The following is a 19,398-nucleotide window of genomic DNA, read 5'->3' on the forward strand; positions in this document are numbered from 1 at the left end:
ACAGAAACATAAATTTGAGTTTAAATTTGGGGAAAACACAAACTAAATGGCTCCTTTGAGTAGAACAATGGCATCAACATAACTTTTTCAGTAATGTTTTTTGCACAATATTCTATCACCCTTTTCATAACAGCAATTAAATAAACTGAGCGCTTTGTTACCATTATAGCAGTAAAACTACGAACTTATTTTAGCGCAATCACAACTGTGCCATTGCTTATTGGGGTGGGGCAACACAACTCATACAAACCTAAACACATTTCTTACACGATGAGAAATGACAATGGTGACCACTTACACAGCCTAATGGGACAGCACTGCATAATACTGAAAAAGGTTGGGTATACTAACTATTTACGTAAATTAATGACTCTGAGGTTAGCTCTATCTATATGCCAGCTCCTTACAGCATCCCCATCTCCAAAAACTGCCTTTCTCATTCTGCTCAAATAAATATTTATTAACTGAAACACTAAATCTAGCTTTTAAATAGAAAATAATCAAGCTCTAAGCAATAATATATGCCTTCCTAAGCATGTAATTTTTCATACAGTTAAGGTCGAATAAATTTGAAAATATGAGTTCGTAAATATGTGTAATATCATGTCTTTAACTGCACCTATTGCCAAGCATTGCAGTCGTCTTGTCCCACCATTTTTCTTGAGAGAATACCAACTGAAGCATTTAGCTTATTTCACTGAACAGCTCAACATCTAGGGTGCAACAACTTGCTAGATAAGGCCATTATCTCGAGAGGAACTCAAGAATTTCCTCTAGAGATAAGGAAATCTCTAGAGGCCCTCACCCTTCTTCAAAATGAGAATCCCTATAAGCAGTTAAGTGCCGGGCTGCCGAACATTTTTACATATGAAAAAGACTGGTGGGTCTCCAGCGGGAGTGGGATTCAAAGCCAGTACCTTCCACATACAAAGTGGATGCTCAATGATGAAGGTACAGGAGTCTGCACAAGCACCAGTACTGTAAATATCTTGACATTATCTAAGCAATGCCTGCCATTCAAGGCACTCCACAGATAAGTGAGACAAGTTTTGTAAGTCATTTGTTGATTTTATTAACCTCAGGGGCCCAACGAGGTATGGTGGGTAAGCTAGTACACCCACTGTTATATGCTGAATACTTCTACAACTAAGGTGTTCCTTATGCATGTCATTTTTGCTGCACACAAACAGAAATACGGACATCCACACAGCATGCTCTGGTTGGCAGCAGGGAGAGAGATAGGAATGTGTACACTTCCTCATGCTTATCTCAGTTTGCCCAGTCTCGGCATGCGATTTAAATGGCAACTCTGCCCCTCTACGTTCCTAACTATGACACACAGCGCGCACTAAAAAACACGGACGGAGAATAGACAAACACAAGCGCTGACTCACGACTAAAAGTTTCTTGGGTTTAAACACATACATACAGGAAAACTCACACACCTCACCGCACTCACCTTGAGCTAAAGCAAATATGCCTCGCAATCAGCAAGACCACAAGTACGATGTTTGCACAATGTTTGCATAATAACCCACCGGAAACACAATCGGCCCATTTTAAAAGTGCTAAGCCGTTCATCTCTTAGTGCACAGAGTACAACAGTAAAACTAGGAGCATACAAAATGAACGAAATTGAGCAAAACTAATAACACAATAGCCACTCAGTTTTACTGTTTTACTCAGCCTAACTAAGTGCATTACAAAATGAACAAACATGACCTAGCTCAATTTTGCGCTTTACTTAGATGTTGATTAATCTTCCTTGCTTGTTTGTTATATAAATAAAAAAACCTACCCCTTATGTAATGCCCCCCAGAAAGGGGCCTTTAAGGTAATAAAACTGAACTAAGCTGAACTAGGTGCTAACCTAGAAGGCTGAAATTTGGAGGATGACAATGAAACATGAGAAGCTAAGGTCTGCATGATAAGCAACACAATGAAAAATGACGGGTGTAACATTAAGAGAGAGGAAGATGGTTCTATAAATTACAGAAAAAATATGGGCACTTGATATTACTAGTTGAAATCAGGAAGTCGGGTTGGCAAGGTCAAGCAATGCATAGAGCAGATGACTGGTGGGCTGTTAAGAGTAACAAAATCAATGCCAAGGCAAGGGCAATGTAGTTCAGGAGAGCAAAGGATTAGATGGTGTTAGAAAATCTGAAAGCATAGGATGAAATTCACTGATGTGAGAAAGGCTCGTTGGAACCTGTGAGCTTTAACATTTGTAAAAAAAATTCTGGTTGGGACATAGCAAAAAGGAAAAGGGGGGTGGAAATAGCATGCATTTTTTTAAAGCTTTAAACTTCTTGTGTGATATGTAACACTTCATTAACAATCATTTACCTTTAAATGCAGCATGTAAGCAGCAGTAAACTTGTCACAGCATAAATTGACAAGCAACACATTGTTTTCTAGATATCACGATTACTTTATTGCTGACATTGCTTTTGCCAACTTTGGCTGCTTCAGCAACCTGTCTATATACACTTGAACCTCATTAAAACAAAGTTGAAGGGGAAGCCAAAATGACTTTGTTACACCTGTTACTTTGTTATAGATTGAATCCCGGCCACGGCGGCTGCATTTCGATGGGGGCGAAATGCGAAAACACCCGTGTGCTTAGATTTAGGTGCACGTTAAAGAACCCCAGGTGGTCGAAATTTCCGGAGTCCCCCACTACGGCGTGCCTCGTAATCAGAAAGTGGTTTTGGCATGTAAAACCCCATAATTTAATTTTAATTTTTTTACTTTGTTATACCGACTATTGCCATTTATAGTATGTAAAGCTTCATTAACAGTTTCACGCCATCTTGGAGGTCACGCCTAGCTGCATCAGCGCAGCACGCCGAAGTGAGAGAGACAAATGGAGGCACTGGTTTTTACCACTCCACAGGCAAGCATCATCATCGATATATGACGCCGCGCAGCTAGGCGTGGCGTACGAGATTGCCATCTTGGGGGGTGCGCCTATCTTCGTCAACTATGTGCTGCAGTGAGAGAGAGGTGCAACAAGAAAGAAGTGCTGCTTGCACGCTGCCACCGTGAACATGGCTACATTTGATGGTGAGAAAGGCCAATGTTGCTTGACAGTGTATTCAACACGGGAATTTCAAGCTGCCACATCAAATGAGTGCTGAACCCGGCTGAAAGGGATATGCTCGGTGAGCAGCGGTCGGTATTTTTGATTTTGGAGACAAATCTAGTTCCTTATATCCATTGACAGAAGAATTTTACTTCGCTAAAGTGAGGTTTTAAATCTCTATGGGAATTTCAAGGGGAATTGCATTTACTTCGTTACATTCATTATTTCATTATATCCTGTTTCGTTATGATGAGTTTCAAGTGTAGGTATATTGACACAAAGAAATGCCTGTTGTGCGTAATTACATGACAATGCAAGGTGCAGGCGCTCCATAGCTAATTTATAAGCATAGTATAGTCCCGAATGTGTGTTTCATAGCTTGAATTAAAGGACAACTGCAATAATATTTTGGACCACACAAGAAGTCGAGTTTATAATCTATATATACCGTGAAATTCTGAGCAAGCACCCCTACCCTTGCAAGTGCCTCCCTCCACTTTCGAGTGGTTTGAAATTGGCACCAACTACCAAGCAAGTGCCTCCTCCCTTTCTTTACCCTGTTCACCCAGCATGAATTTTCACTGGACCACTTGCCTACAGTGTTATGGGCATTTTTTAATTAAATTACATAACATGATGTAATTTAGTGAGAAAGTCATTTATTGTTTAGCCGCACTTCTTCCAAGGCCAGAGTTCACTACAGCCAGGTATCTGCATAGCCATAGCCTTCGTCATGACCTATTGAACTCCAGACCTGCACAAATGTCCCTTGCCCAGCCCGCCTGGTCTAGTTAAACTGTTTTGCCACTAGGGAGAGAACATATTGGCAGAGAAGTGCTAGTTATCTGTTCGCTGTCGTTTGCTTCCACCATCTGTTCCAACACATGTGCTGCCATTTTGGCAGGCACAAAGCGCTTGTATTGGTGGTTTGACATAATAGTTTTGTGGAAACCCGCAAGGTGGAGAGAAGTAATCAATGAAGGGAAAATCAGACATCCACCCGTTCGTAGCAATTGTTACAAAGGAAACCCATACGGGTTTCTTTCGAGGAACCCGTATGGGTTTCCTTTGTAGCAATTGCTATGAACGGGTGGATGTCTCATTTTTTCCTTAATTGTATTGGTAGTGAATGAATAAATTCACAAATATAAAATATAAATAGACGGCATAACTTTCCCCTTCCTAGCCTATGTAAGAGACTGGAAAAATTTTTTTTAAAAATTCACAAGGTAAACCAGCTTTTTTGAGTCTATGCAGATAGCTTCATGTCAGATATGACATTAGGATTTGCTGCTGTGTGCTGTAATGAAAGGCAAAGGATCTGGTAAAAGTACTCACAAGTAATTCCTGCGCCCGATGTGTGCGAGAAATTAAGTCTGTTTTAAGGAAAGGTGAGTATAGCGCTCCTTTTTTAATAATGTTTGATGTCCAGGTGAGTTGAAAGCTTGCAAAAGCGATCCCAGTGCTTTAAAAAGTGCTGCACTGCAGGCCTTGTGTCACACAACTCTTTTCAAACTGCAAAGCTAGCTTTTCTATGTGGTATGGCGGCAGCATAACAGCATAGCCGCATAACGCCAGTTGTTTTAGTTGCTTTAGTGTTTTAGTGATTTTTGCAGTGTACTTCAGTTTTGCATCATGCCGACAATGGCCGAGTTGTCTAAACAAATCGAGCTACTTTGTGCTGATGTCACGGAAATGAGGGAGAGCTTACAAATACATAGCCATCTCTACGAGTCCGTTAAGAGCAGAAATGAAGAGCTGGCCAAAGAAAACAAAATGTTGAAGGACGAGAATAGACAACAAGGTCATCGGCTAGCTGCCCTGGAGTGATACTCGCGTCTGAACAATGTCGAGATAAAAGGCATTCCTAAAACTGAACGTAAAAATTGTCTTGCTGTGGTGCAGGCAATCGGTGTAAAGGTTGGATGTCCCATTGAGCCAAAGGACATCGATGTTGTTCATCGCATGCCAGCAAAAAATAGATCAAACATTATTGCACGATTTTGCTCCAAAGGAAGGAAAGCCAACTTTGCTTCCAAGGCACAAGAAGCACGTATCACGACTGCAGCCATTGGCTTTCATAAAGGGACAGACAGACCTGTATCTGTCAATGATCATCTAACACCACAGAAAAAGAGGCTGTTTGCTCAGGCTTTGGAACTAAAAAAGGCTCAGAATTGTAGGTATCTATGGACAGATAACTGTGTAATGAAGGCCAGGAAAAGCGATGACAGCCACCTTTATCGTATATGTGATACAGGCAACCTGTCTATTTTTCAATAGATTGTTGCTGCTAGCAAGGTCTTGATACATAACCATGGATTCATCCGTTCTTTCCTATCAGCAGACTAAAACATTTCTTAAGGATAACACACTGGCTTTATCGCTTATTCATTTTAACGTATGTAGCCTAAGAAAGCATCATAATGACCTCATACACTTGCTATCTGCCATCGATCACACGTTTTCTGTCATATGCCTCTCCAAAACATGGTTAAGGAAGAATGATAGAAATTTGTATGGCTTACCAAATTATACTTCCAAATACTGTAACCGTGACTTGACTCGTGGTGGCAGTTCCGCCATCTTTATCGATTCATCGCTATCATATAGGCACTGTCACGACTTTTTCTTCAATAAGTTAAACTGCGAATCGGTGGGGCTAGAATTTGATCAGAATGTTTTTTTGTTGAACAGCAGAAACACTATCATTGCATCGATCAACTGCTCGCCCTCATCATCAATTACTTATTTTTGCGCACAACTTGAATCTATCTTAAACCTACTTGTTTTTGAAAATAGAACATCATCATATGTGGCGACATTAACATCAATATACTTGACCCTAACAGTCATTTGTGCTCTGACTATGTTCGTGTTTATCAAAGCTTTGGCTTCTCCTCAATGATAACGGCTCCTACTAGGTGCACTCTATCAGGTACCAACACATTAATTGATTATATCTTGTCCAGTTTGACGACAGATGTCACGGTGGCTGTAATAGACTATCAGTTTAGTGGCCATTATCCTGTTTTCCTCAGGTTAGGATCTGCTCCTTCGTCCCGTCACTCACACAACAAACAATATACTAAATCGGTTTTCAACACAGAATTGTTTGTTTCGTTAGTTAACAAATTAGATTGGATTAATGCCACACAAGCTGAATCTCCTGAGCAAGCTTACAACTTATTTTCTAGTCTGATAACAAATTGCATAAAAGAGAGTACATCGTCCATTCCAATGACTCGTTGGTTTAGTGCGCGAAGAATTCCGTGGGTTACAAATAGGCTGTTGCAGTCAATTTCTAAAAAAAAGATAGAATGCACAAAAAACTAAAATCTCAACCATTCAACACAGCGCTACTAATTCGCTTTAAGCAACATTTGAATACACTTGGGGCAGTTTTGAAACATGCAAAACGTGACTACTTTCAAAAGCACATATTGCTCAATGGAAGTAACACTAAACAAAATTGGGAGCTTATTAATGAGTTTCCAAACAAAATCAATTCCCACATGTGATTAACTAAATTAACAATTGCATAGAACACTTATACTGAACCAAATGATATTGCCGACACATTTAATGATAATTTTACTTTCACCGAAAGCACTCAACGCCTTTCCCCATTACACTCAGTTTCTAAAAAATTATTGTTTCCCGAGCTATCTATTTCGTTTCCAATTATGACATGTTTTCCATATCATTCACTGACAATGCCTTTCTGTTCGTCCTTTACCTTTGTGTTTCAGCTGTCGGAAAAAGTACAGTGCAGCGTGACTGAGCCAAAAGCTACTGAAGCTGCCTAATTTATGATGTTTTGTCAGCACCTTGCTAACGTGCTTTCCCACACCGAGAACAGCGGAGGTCGCTGATGGCACCAGACAGACTTTGTCTACAAGCATGGCCTGCATGTTTTTACAGTGTAATGCTTTAGATGGCCTTGTTCACAAAACACGAAACTATGAGACATCCTGGAGCCTCAGTCACGACAGTGGCGCTGAAAAAGTGACAGAAAGAGTTCAGAAGCGTAGACTGCTGGGCCAGTTGGTGCATCATGAGCGTCTGTCCTGTCCACTCCGTTTCTTCCTGCCCATATTTCTGCTCAACGACACTACATGACAGAAAGAGTGCAGCGCTGTTCGGCATGAACATTTCTACTTGGTCTTGCTGTTCACTAGAAGCACTGCATGCTGCTCATAGCTCAATCCGAGTGTTCTGTGCTGATTATTTGCACATTCACAAGAAGATTGCTAAGAAAAAAAATATTCTTTCAGTGAATGCATGTTTTGTATGTTGCCTACCTGCGGAAGCTACTGCCACTGGCTGAGGATAATCATGACACCAACGAAGTCTGAGAGCACTGCTTTACATGCTTCAAAGAAATCGTGTTTGCATCTACTGAGACCTGCGATGAAGCAGAGAAGGCATTTCTTCAGGAAGAAACAAGCGATGACTTGAACAGGTACATCCACCCTTATGATGTTTCACCATTGAAGCCACCATCTTCCATTCACAAACACGGCAGATGATCTTACAAAAAGGGAGAATGGGCCGAGATTGAATGCGTCGTGGTGACAAAGATACGCTCAGCATGAAGCGCTGCATATGGAAGCATCGGTACACCTGGGCTGACTCTGACAGAATGTTGAGCATGTGCTGGCTGGTTAAATAGCTTGAAGCAAGCATACAAGGCTTCAAGGACCTATCGAGAATGCCTCCATGTCTTCATCATTGTGTCACCAGAAGTTGCAAGCAAATGTGTTCAAGGGGCAATTCCAGCTGTTGTAATGTACACACTCAGAAAGGCTCAAAATTGGCATGAGAAGCGTGACATGTGGTCAGATTTTATCAAAACATGAGGTCAAGGTTAAACCCATCGGATGTACAAGCTGCGCTTGACTACTTCTCCGAGGTCAAACACTACTTCTTCGAGGTAAAACTTAGGTGCTCTCGGCAGAACCCAAACAAGGGCGGCGTAGTGTCAGTTTTAAGCCCATCGGATATATGAGCGCAACTTCTCCGAGGTCAAACTTGGGTTCTCCCAGCATAGCACAAACAAGAAAACCATTATGTCAGTTTTAAACCCATCAGATTGTGGCTTCAATGGCAGCAGAGCTGCCAGCAACGTGGCATCGAGACCTGTGACGTCACGCTCCTGTTCCCATATATGCCAGCGTCCCACCGGCACTAAACATTGTTCTTCACCAACAACCGGCTTGCTTACATGGTGGCAGCGGTGGGATAGCACAGGTGCTTGCACCAAGGACTGCAGCAACTTTTCGAAACTTTTTTCCTGCTGTTCGGTCCATACCCATGCAATGTCCTTGCACAGTAAGGTTCACAGCGGGGCAGTAACGTCAGACATGCTTGGAATGAATCGCTGTACGAAATTAATCATACCAAGAAACACTTGCAGCTCCTTACTGTTCTTGGGCGCCGACATTTGTAGTACAGTGGAACCCGGATATATCGAGCTCAAAGGGTATTGTGAAATAGTTTGATATATCAATAATTCGATATATAAAATTAAAAATTTGATACAAAATTCAGGGGGACTTTACAGCTGTTTGTTATACACAATAATTTGTTATATCAGGGTTCAATATACCCGGGTTCGACTGTATGTCTTGCACTCGTTGCGGGTCTACTCGCAGGTTCTCTGCACAGAATATGTGGCCCAGGTAACGCACATGTGGCTGCAAGAATGCGCATTTCTTGAGGTTCAGTCTAAGACTGTGTTCTTTACAGTGTGTCACCGAGAGTTTCAAGTGGTACTTGTGCTCTTCTTTAGTCGCTCCCCAGAGCAGTATGTCGTCCATGACTACCGCTACACACAGTAACCCTTCTAACAGGCGGTGCATTGCTGCTTGGAAAATCTCTGGGGCCGAGACGATGCCAAAACGGAATTCGAAGAAACCGATAGCGACCATACAGCGTGCTCATAGTGCAGAGTTTTGAGCTTGACTCATGCAGTTTAATCTGCCAAAATCCAGATGCCGCATCTAAAGTTTAAAAAAAAATCTGCCTTGGAAAGTCTCAGAACTATGTCCTCTATTGTTGGCATAGGATAGTTCTCGTTTAACAGTGACTTGTTTAGCTCTGTTAGATCCAGGCAAATGCGTACTTTGTCCTTTTTCACTACTGTGATCATGGGACTGGACCATTCCATAGGTTCTGTTACCTTTGTTATCACTCCTTGGTCTTCCATGCGCTGTAGTTCCGCCTTCACCTTGTCTTGAAGGGCCACAGCGACTCTCTTAGCTGGCACGAGGATACCCGCGGTACCAGGCTTGAGCATCATTTTGTACTCTAAGTCCCTTAGCTGGCGAGCCCTTTAAAGACTTCTGCAAAAGACTGTGCTGGGGGTAAATATGTTCGTATTCAATGCTCTGCAAGCAGCTGACGAACCCCAAATGCTTAGCCGCTGAGCCACTCAGTGTTACCGGCGCGTTCTGCTCTACAATGAAAAATGTTTCTTCGTGAGATTTGTTGTTTGCTGAAAGTAACAGCCGCACTTTTTCATGCGATGCAGTTTTGTGTCCAAAAAATGCTCTAAACGTGACCCGGCAGGATTGTGTTGGCTTATCTGGTAGCATCTGAATGTCTCGTTTCAAGATAACGCATCAGTTCGCACCAGTGTCTAATTTGCATGTCATTGGTGTGCCTTCAATATGAACCGTTGCATTCCAGTTGTCTGTTGTTATGGTATGCACCGTTTAAGTTTCCAAGAAATAGTCCTCATCTGCTTCTAGACGCAGCTCACACAAATCTCTGCATCTCTGAACCGCGTCTCATGATGGCGGTGGCGTCTTGCATACTTGGGCAAAATGGTTCCGCCTGCCGCACTTTTTGCAAGTCTTCCCGTTCGCAGGGCATATTCCGCTGCAATGTGTCTGGTAGCTGCATTTACTGCAGACGTTTCTGTTACTTGCTACTGCATGAACTCTCGTTTCCTGAGCAGTTGCGGCTGCTTTGCTTATCTCGTGAAACTGCTCTTTCCCTTGCTCATGGGCACAACAGATATCGACACTCTTCTGATATGCAGGGTTTTCAGCGATCAGCTTTTGCTGCAAATTCTTGTCTCGAATGCCCAGAATAATGCGGCTGCGCAGCATGCAATCTTCTAGTGCTCCAAATTCGCAGTTTTTAGCTGGTATACACAGTTCGGTCAACCATTCACTGAAGCTCTCGCCTTCCTTTTGGTTTCTTGATCTGAAACGGAATTCCTGAAAGGTTAGATTCGTTTCAGGGTTGTAGAAATCCTCAAATTTCTGTAACAAATTGTCGACGTCGTTTTTGTCTTCTCCTGCTTCAAACTTGAACGTGCTGTACGCCTTTCTAGCCTCCTCACCCATTGTTACTAGCAATGTGGCTGCCTGCACATCTTTGCTCTGCTTGCTCAGCTGAGTGGCAGTAGAAAACAAGGTAAACTCACTCTACCAAGTTTGTCATCCAAGCTAAGCGTTGCCTGATGTGTCCAAGGGCTTCGGCGGTGGAAGAAGGGACGCTGACGTCAACATGCCGACTAGGGACAGCTGCCACCATGTAAGCATGTCTCGATCACTCACGGACACAAACAGCGCTATGTGCAAATTTAAAAAGAAACACTCGCGGTGCACGAAATTCCACGATTACATTTACGGGCAGCCAGAAATAACGGTTGAAACCGATCATCGCCCTTTGGTGTTGATTTTCAAGAAGCAGCTGCATCAGTGCCCCCTTCGTTTGCAACGCATGAGGCTCACCTTGCAGCGCTCTCCCACCGCTGCCACCACCCAAGAGCATCTACACGACGTGGCCCCACAACCACACGATCCTCTAGAGTCTGATGTCCCAGAAGTCGAACTGCCTTTCCCAGAGTTACGACGAAGTACACGGCAACGTTGCAAGCCCTGTCTGTACCCATTGCCTGAGAGATGTTGAACTAATTGTTTATAAAAAAAAGGGAAGATGTAGAAGAGCTGCCAGCAACGCGGTATCGTGACCTGTCACGTCACACTCCTGTTCCCATATATGCCAGCGTCCCACCGGCAATAAACATTGTTCTTTACTGACAACCAGCTTGCTTACAGTACAAACTGCACTCAACTACTTCTTCGAGGTCGAACTTGGGTGCTCTCGGCAAAGCCCAAACAAGAAGGACGTTGTGTCAGTCATCAAGAATGGCCAGAAAGAGCACATCTCAAAGCGGTTTATGACACATTTTATCCGTGAGACATTCCAGATGTTCATAGCAGCTCAACCCGGAACTGCCACAGCTCTGCCAAAGTTTTACAGCCTGCGTCCAAAAATGGGTGCTGCTCAAACCCCAACAAGAGGTTTACGTTTGTGTTTATTGTGCTAATGCCAACTTTTGCATCTCGACACTGGAGAATGTAACTGGCATTGAAAGCTCATTGGAAGGCACAAAAGCATTGTGCCTTTGCAGCTCCCCAACTACAGATTGTATGTTGAGGGAATGCGAGCGCTACCTATGGGGTGAAACCCTCACTTTGGCTAGTCTGGGAATGGTTAACGAGGGCGAGGTTACACTTACTGTTTGGGAAAGCGGTGACTTAATAAGAAGACACTGTCTGCAACCTTTTTTGTGTTTTTGTAAGAGAGCTCAGCAAATGGATGACGATATGTATTCCTCATGAATACATGAGCACATTCAAGCCGCGGCTGTTCACAATGCAAAGAAGTACGAGCAGCGCGGAACCATAGTTCTACATTTTGATTTTGCAGAAAGCTTGACTGTCCTTTTCTCAAATGAAACACAATCGTACCACTGGCACAAAAAACAAATCTCTATCTTCAACTGTGTCACCACGACAGGGAAAGCAACACACAGCTTTGCTGTTATAAGCAACGGCATGCATTACGAAGCAGTGCACGCCTGCTATGCCCTAGGTAGAGTGCATGAAATGTTAGATCAAAAAGCACCCACCTGCTGTCACGTCCCCTTCGTCAGTGATGGTACAGTGAACCATTTTAAAGATAAGTACCAACCATCCGCAAGGTAGCTATTTTCCCCTACGGGGCATGGAAAAAATGTCTGTGACAGTGTGGGAGGACTCTTTAAGTACCAAGCTTCCCTGCACAACCCGAGGTCTCGAAGCATCACCGCCATTCAATCGGCGCAATGAGATGGTCTCTCCAAACTTAGTGGCAACCTCAAGAATGTAGCCCTGCTTCATGCAACTGCTGCAGCCATCAAGGAGCATTGTCAGCAAAAGTTAGTAGAATGGAAGTCAGTGCCACGTGTGCCAGGCATTCAGTCATGACATGTGGATGTGCGCCAATGATCAGTCAAGCGGACTTGTGCTGCCCGTTGCGAGAACTGCTGCAAGCCAGCTAATGGTGATAAAACCTTTTTAAGTAATAACTGCAATGAACACATAAACTTGTAAGAGCACCACAAGTCACAAGTAGTGCCGAATTTATTCTCTCCTGCATTGCATCCCAGGAAACAAAGTAGAAAACGCATTCAATGTTCTTGCCACAATAAAAAAACTAAGGTCAACCTTCCTTCATTGGTGGCAACTATTTTTCTTTTGTGAACAGCCTAAGAATGCATGGAGTTAGTTATATTCTACTAAAATGCACAGAAAAGGTTTTCGGCATAACTTTTTCAGTTTGCATTGAACTTGGCCGTGAAGTTGGAAAATATTGCAGTAAGCAGTAGCAGGACACCCATCACCTTCAAGTTTTTTTTTTTTTTTTTTTTTCATACTGGGTAGACTTTTTGGGAATAAATTCTTGGTTTCATGCAGTTTGAATGTGCCTACCTAACATATAAAAATAAGCAGACAAAATAAAGATATCAAGCATACATGCACGTTCGATCTCTTGCGGAATCACCCTGAAGCAAAGCTTTTTTAGTGCAGCAAGTAATTAAACTTTTTTTCAGCAAGACTATTTGTCAGCCTAGTTGGTATTTGCTGCAGGGCATAGTTTGCCACGAATTAAGACACACACAAAAGGAAGAAACACAGGTGACACAGTTGGAAGTGCTGCCAGTGCATGGTCGATGTTTTTTCCTTTCGTGTGTGTCTTAATTTGTGGCAAAGTATGCCCTTCAGGGTAATTAAATGCTATACAACAAGTGGTGATGCATGAATGGTGTTTACTTTCATCCCATGCAATGTGTAATCTTATGCAATGTTTACATTCAAGCACCGCAAAAGTTGGAACATTAACATCATGCAATTTTTTACATATGCATTACACCAATGACAAGCTGCATCAAAAAGCAAACTCTAATCAGGCACATGCACTGGGTGAGACACCTCAGCAGCAATGTCGCAACGACGAAGACGATAGATGTCAAGGGAAGGGTGGTGATGGCAGCTAGTGCATGCACAGAGAAGTACGAAACATATCTAGCTACATTTAAGGATTTTGTGCTTTTTTTGTCACAGTGGCACATAACCAATGGCTAAATCTATGAAAATCAAATAAATCAAAGAAGCCACTGCATATAATGTGCTATTGCATTAAAAGGTCTGTGAGCTTTAGATACACCTATGAGCCAAAATTGTATGTACAGGTATTATGCAAGGATTTTTTTTTTATGTTATGCACAACAAAGGTGGGTCACTAGTACTGCTTTGTCAGTCAACATACAAGACATATATAAGCCCATTGCTGGAGCTTCTATTTGGCGCACATATAACCTTCATATATACATCCACAAATATATTTGCAGAGATACTAACTGACTGACCCAGTGGCAGCAGCAGTCACACCAAACCTAGAGGGGGCAGGCAAAATAAGCCTAGCCTTAAAATGAACTGTCACTCACTGAACATTAGAAAAATCCACACACACACAGGTCCATACTTGTTAGGAAACAGCATGGTACATGACGCAGTTGTCAGACGCATGCTGACCTTTCAGACATGCATGGGATAACAAGAATTCCCAAGTAATTGGGCAACCTAGAAAACTAGTTCTCAGGATTTTTTTTTTTTTTTACTTTTTACAACCAGCCACACAAAAAGCTTGTTTACAAACATTTGCTTGCTGTTGTTTACTGCTGTCATTTGCCCAATCACTTCGTCATGGTCTGCCAAGATATTCAAGATCAACTGCAGAGAGCAGGAACACATGTGCTGCCATAGTGAGGCTTGTGACATTCGGGCGATCGCATAGATGCACTTAGATGACAAGTCAAGTGCCATGGCATCTTTCTTTGCAAGCACCTGGCATACCCTAGGTGGCTGTGATCAACGATGGTCACAGGATGCCATTGTCACTAAGATGTGAGGAAAATCACACAACATACATCATCTTGTGCTGTCTCTTGCTGCCTGCACTAAAGGCACGTTCTGCTGAAAGACACTGTCAACAGAATGTGAAATTTTGTTGCAGTTGGCCTTTAACCATTCACAAGCAGCTACCTGTTATAGCTGCACCTCCAGTGTGACGTCGCAGTCCCCCACACTCACCGAAAGAGTCTACGCATCGCCAGTGGTACAGGGAGGCTCTGAATGGCAGCTCGCATTTCCACTTGCTCTTCCTCACTTAGTGGTTCCTCCTGTCCTGAGTCAAACTGGAGGAGAAATTTATTCCCAATTAAAAAATGAATGAGGTGGAGAACAACAGTGTCCCAAGCTTTGCAGTTAACTAAATCTGCTGAGACATCCCTGCAAGGTGAACAGGGCTCGTCTTATTATTCACAGAATAAAATGCCAAGCTTGAGACTGGCTGAGCCAATTAAATGCGCATGGAATGACACAACAGCCAGGAAAAAAAAAGATAAAATAATACAAGCTCTTATATGTGTTATTCCTTTCCTTCACCTCTATACTGCTTGGATGTTTATTTTGCTTTGGCAACTGCCACAATATTTAAAAAAAAGAATGAACAATACAACTGCGCATGAGGATTCTGTGAATATGCAGGCTGAGTGTCCTCATGTTTCGTCACTGTTGAGCACTACAGCTATGCATGGCACTTGGCAAGTACTCATCAGTCAACGAAAACCTGAAGTAAGAACTCAAGGATCTCCTCTGATCACTTACCACTGAATCATAGGCATCAAGGCCGCCTGGAGAACGCATGCTAAGGGCACGATTTAAGCAGCTGGAGCCAGTCCGCCGTCGATGTGAAGCAGACGACAATTGCCGCCGCACAATCAACGTGTCCGGGTCTTCAATGGATGCCTGCACAGCACAAGTTTCAAAATGAGATGCCTGAAAGCAAAATACACGATTCCGTGTTTCTCACATGAAATCTACAAATCCAACATGTGGCATATGCAAGTATAGTTTAGCATAATGAAGAAAAGATGCACACAGCATTCAATAGCACAAAAATTACATAATACACACATAAGTGGCACTATCAGCCATGCAATGAAAGAGAAGTCATCAAGAAAATTAAGTTTTTCTGCAAGCATCAAATACTCTTTTACTGAACACAATGATGCTGGTGAATTTGTATTGTGCACCTCAATACTTGAACTTGGAATAAACTAGTGGAAGATACAAGCATGCACTCTCAACCAAGATGGTTGCATGTGTTAAGTCTACTCTGGCAATGCCACTCCTGAGAAGTTTTTTGCAACTACGGTCAAACCTCGATATAACAAAGATGGGCGTGGCAAATTACTAGACTTAATGAAATAAATCAAGAATGTTTCTTACCAGCTTGTAACAAATATACACCTATAACGAATGTTGGATATAGCAAAGGTATTTCTGTGTCAGATGCAGCTTTGTAGTAGCAAGGTTCTCTGTAACAACAAAGCTGTAAATGTCATGACACCAGTGGTGATGTCAAGAGGTAGTTACCAATAGGATCAGAGCTGTCAGCAGAGAAAATTTGGTTCGAATCTATGGGCTCCCTGTGATGCGCCATGCAACAGTATTTGGTTTAGAAGATTGTGTTTGGATGCTCTATGCACAATACCCATCCATTTACCAGGTTCAAACTTAAGCTCCCCACCACCATTAAAGAAGCAACACACACCCTTGACATGGCTGGCAAGGTTGCAGCAGCGAACCGCTCAGAATAAGCAGTGCTTCGGCGCCGTGATGGCAGCAACGTGCAAACTGCCCGTGCCCAGTCGCGGTGACCACTCCAGTGTGATAGGGTGTTGCAGAGCTCGCCAAGGTCAGTCCTGCTGCACCGCCGCCCAAGAGTGTATTGCCAGAGTCGCACCCGCTCCTCCTCCCGCTCGGTGTCTGCAAGGCAAAGCACAAGAGATACATGAGCAACCTTACACTTCCTGGCTAAAAACAATGGAAGGAAAAAACAATGTGAAAACAACAGACCACAGGACCACCAAAACAATGCCTGTGCAATACCAATGCAGGTGAGGACAACACTACTTGATTACTGCTTGATACAAGACTGACATATGCCCGTCGTCTCTGCACTCTTGCCTGTTCCCTCAACTGGGCATGTGCCATGTAGGCATCATCTCTTGTTGAATAAAATCATCAGTACCGGCCCTTTTCCTATGGTTGCACCCTTCATTTCTGCAACTGTTTGTTCATGCCAGTGCTTATGTTAACCATAACAACATATCACCAACACCATAAGCACAAGATGCAAGAACCACCTTTCAGACATGCACTGAAAAATAAACTATGCTTCTGCACAAACTACAATTAGTGTAAATAAAGATATTAATGTTTTGACTGAAACTATATACCACCCGTCTACTGTAAGCATATATCATCTCCTTCTCTCTTTTATATGGGCTTTTTATTTTTATCATGTTGCATTCATGCCTTCGTACTACAATATCATTTTTGAGCAACTTATCGAAAAATTTATATGTGTAGTTGTCTTACAGGTCACTGTCACTGTACATGCCAATTACAGTACTGTGTATATACTCACAAAATGTGAATGATAGGCGTACACTCCTTTTGCTCTATACTTTAAACCTTTGTCAAACTACAGTTGCATTCACTGCAAATTGACAGTGCATATAAACTTGCCCTTAAGCAGGTGTCTTTACACAGTAAGCCATGTGTTACACAGTAAACCAACTGTTTGTATTGTTTGCTCTGTTTTGCATATATTGTACTGCTGCCTCTGCCTTGTAGCAGCCACCTATATATCATCAAACTGTCTGCAGTTTTTCATGCAGGCAGCCATTTGAGTGAGGAGGACACGCAAGCTGAATAAGATTACTGCTGGTTGTACTAGGCGTGGCACATTGGGTGTTTCAGGTTAATCCCACCTGATAAAGCTTAACTTCAATATGGCCAAAATGTGTTTCTCCTTCCAACCAAAGGCATTAATCAGTTTCTCCAATGCAATACAGCATAATTATGGAGCTTAAAATCCCAAACCACCAACTTAATAGGCAAACACATTAACCGTGCTGAGAGATTCTGTCAGAGCAACTATGTATAACATATTGCCAATTAAACAGCTGGCTGCAAAATATTGTGACATCACAATGGATATTGGAGAGATGCACATTTATTCATCTGCATTTCTGTGTGGTAGCTCTGCACTGCTGAACACTGCGTTTATGTGATGACACGAACACGCAATTTACTTGTTCACCTTTCTGAAATATTTGTTTATTAAAACATGTGCAAGCAACAAACAAATACATTACTCTCCAATTTGTAAAATTACACATTTCACAAAGAATTCCACACTAATAAGGTAAAATGTAGCGGTTTCACATAAGACATGCGTAAGTGTAAAAATTATTTGTACCCTAAAGAGAGGTCATAAATATTTAAGTGTGCACACAATGAAAGATAAACTATAAATCGATTGAAAAATTCAAAGGTAAGTTACTGCATTGTTTGAGCTGCTTGAAAAAGTACACTTTGGCTGTAAAATCGGCCAGAATGGTGATCACAAGAGTTTTACTCATTGGATACTGAATAAACTGCATTTTCATTGGACACCAGAATGTGGCTTAACAATAATCCTGGCTCTAGAGGAATCTACTGCTTAGGTGAAGCCATGATGTAAAGCAAGGAATAACTACTCTTCTGGTCATTTTAACTGGGAAAACATTAAGAGGAAGGTATAGCTAAATGCAAGAATGTGCTTGTTTAGTGTTCTACTGACCTGTGCAGCAAAGCAAACCTATATAGAGAAACCTCCAATAGCATCTGGCAGAACTTGTAAGGAACAAAAGCTTTCAAAACGGGCCAACAAAGCATGCTGAGCCACAGCAAGCGACAACACAATGTAGCTTAAAAAAGTAATTCAACATGCAAGTGAGCAATCAAAAACAAAAAAAGAAAATTGTTTTCTGCTCATTCTACCATGTGGAACTATGCCTTTCTCCTACAACAAGGTGCACTTCTCCCTGGCTTGTCTTGACACAACAATGGCTCATGTGTCATTTTCGAAAGCTCCATGGCAGCAGTGCCATGACAACTCAGTTTGTACAGCAGCGTCACACAAGCCAGCCGAAACTACAGTAAAAAAAAACTGTTGATGGAAGTCTTAAGCAGCTTCGAAACATGCTTTAAACATATTAACAAGTTTTTGCCCTTCGTGACTGTAAGGAAGCCTTCAGTTAACTACATTGATATTCAAATAATTCAATTTCAGAGAGAGAGAGAGAGAGAGAGATCTTCAATGAAATGCACACAGTTCTGTGAGCATGTAGCTGTCTAAATGCTACTCTTTATAGGGAAGGAGATTACGGACAGAAAGACCCTAGGAGGAGAAAAAGGGGGGACACAGAGGGGGGTGAGAAAATATTTCACTGTGGCATGTACACATGGGACATAGGTAATTGCTAGTTGCATAGTTGATGTGCTAGAGCTTATCAATTAGGCCAATGTCTTGATGAGAAAAAGATATACAAAGTTTGATGCTGCTTTGAAGAAGAAGGCAGAGGTTTGTATGCTTCCCATCTGTAGTGGTTCGTGGGTACCAGAGCCATTCCTAAAAAAAATAAACAAGTCCTTTATTTGTGTAAGCTGGTCATTCCAACAAAATGTGTTCCATGGTTCCTAACCATCACAATTATGACAATAAGTATTGGTGGCCCCTCCAAAATGGGAATGTGGCATTCTGATGAAGCCAGTGATTCAATTTTAAGCTGACAAGATAGCTGATGCTGAAATCTTCAATTTAAAGTGGGATCAATCAAGTGAAGAAAGTGATGCTGATGAATCGGCAGACTCCACAGGCAATTCCCCTCCGAATTGCTAATGCATAGAGAATTCATGAAATATATTCACCTCAAATTTCTTAAATATAGACCTCTTCAGGCAACTAGACTGGCTTTTTCATTTCCGCATATGTGTCCAGGAATCTACCAAGATATGACAGCGTGGGCAGCAAAAGTAGCCAGTGGCAGTGGCTATACACTTATGTAACCA

At 42.2% G+C, this 19,398-nt stretch overlaps 1 protein-coding gene across 2 annotated transcripts in view; it reads right to left on the minus strand.

Annotated features, from left to right (window-relative positions):
* LOC126525507 (transmembrane channel-like protein 7) overlaps positions 1-19,398 on the minus strand; it is a 97,271-nt gene that overhangs the window by 66,571 nt on the left and 11,302 nt on the right. Inside the window, exons 1-4 of one of the 2 annotated variants that reach the window (XM_072290061.1) lie at positions 18,128-18,158; positions 16,049-16,263; positions 15,100-15,240; positions 14,524-14,627 (exon numbers count right to left, since the gene is read on the minus strand). In XM_072290061.1, coding sequence (XP_072146162.1) covers positions 14,524-14,627; positions 15,100-15,240; positions 16,049-16,057 — 254 coding nt within the window. In that variant the 5' untranslated portion in view covers positions 16,058-16,263; positions 18,128-18,158. Of the gene's footprint in view, positions 1-14,523; positions 14,628-15,099; positions 15,241-16,048; positions 16,264-18,127; positions 18,159-19,398 lie in introns of those variants that run through there. The other variant, XM_050173399.3, reaches the window with a different exon arrangement.

This window comes from Dermacentor andersoni, chromosome 8, assembly GCF_023375885.2.
Source record: "Dermacentor andersoni chromosome 8, qqDerAnde1_hic_scaffold, whole genome shotgun sequence".
NCBI classification, from domain to species: Eukaryota; Metazoa; Arthropoda; class Arachnida; order Ixodida; family Ixodidae; genus Dermacentor; species Dermacentor andersoni.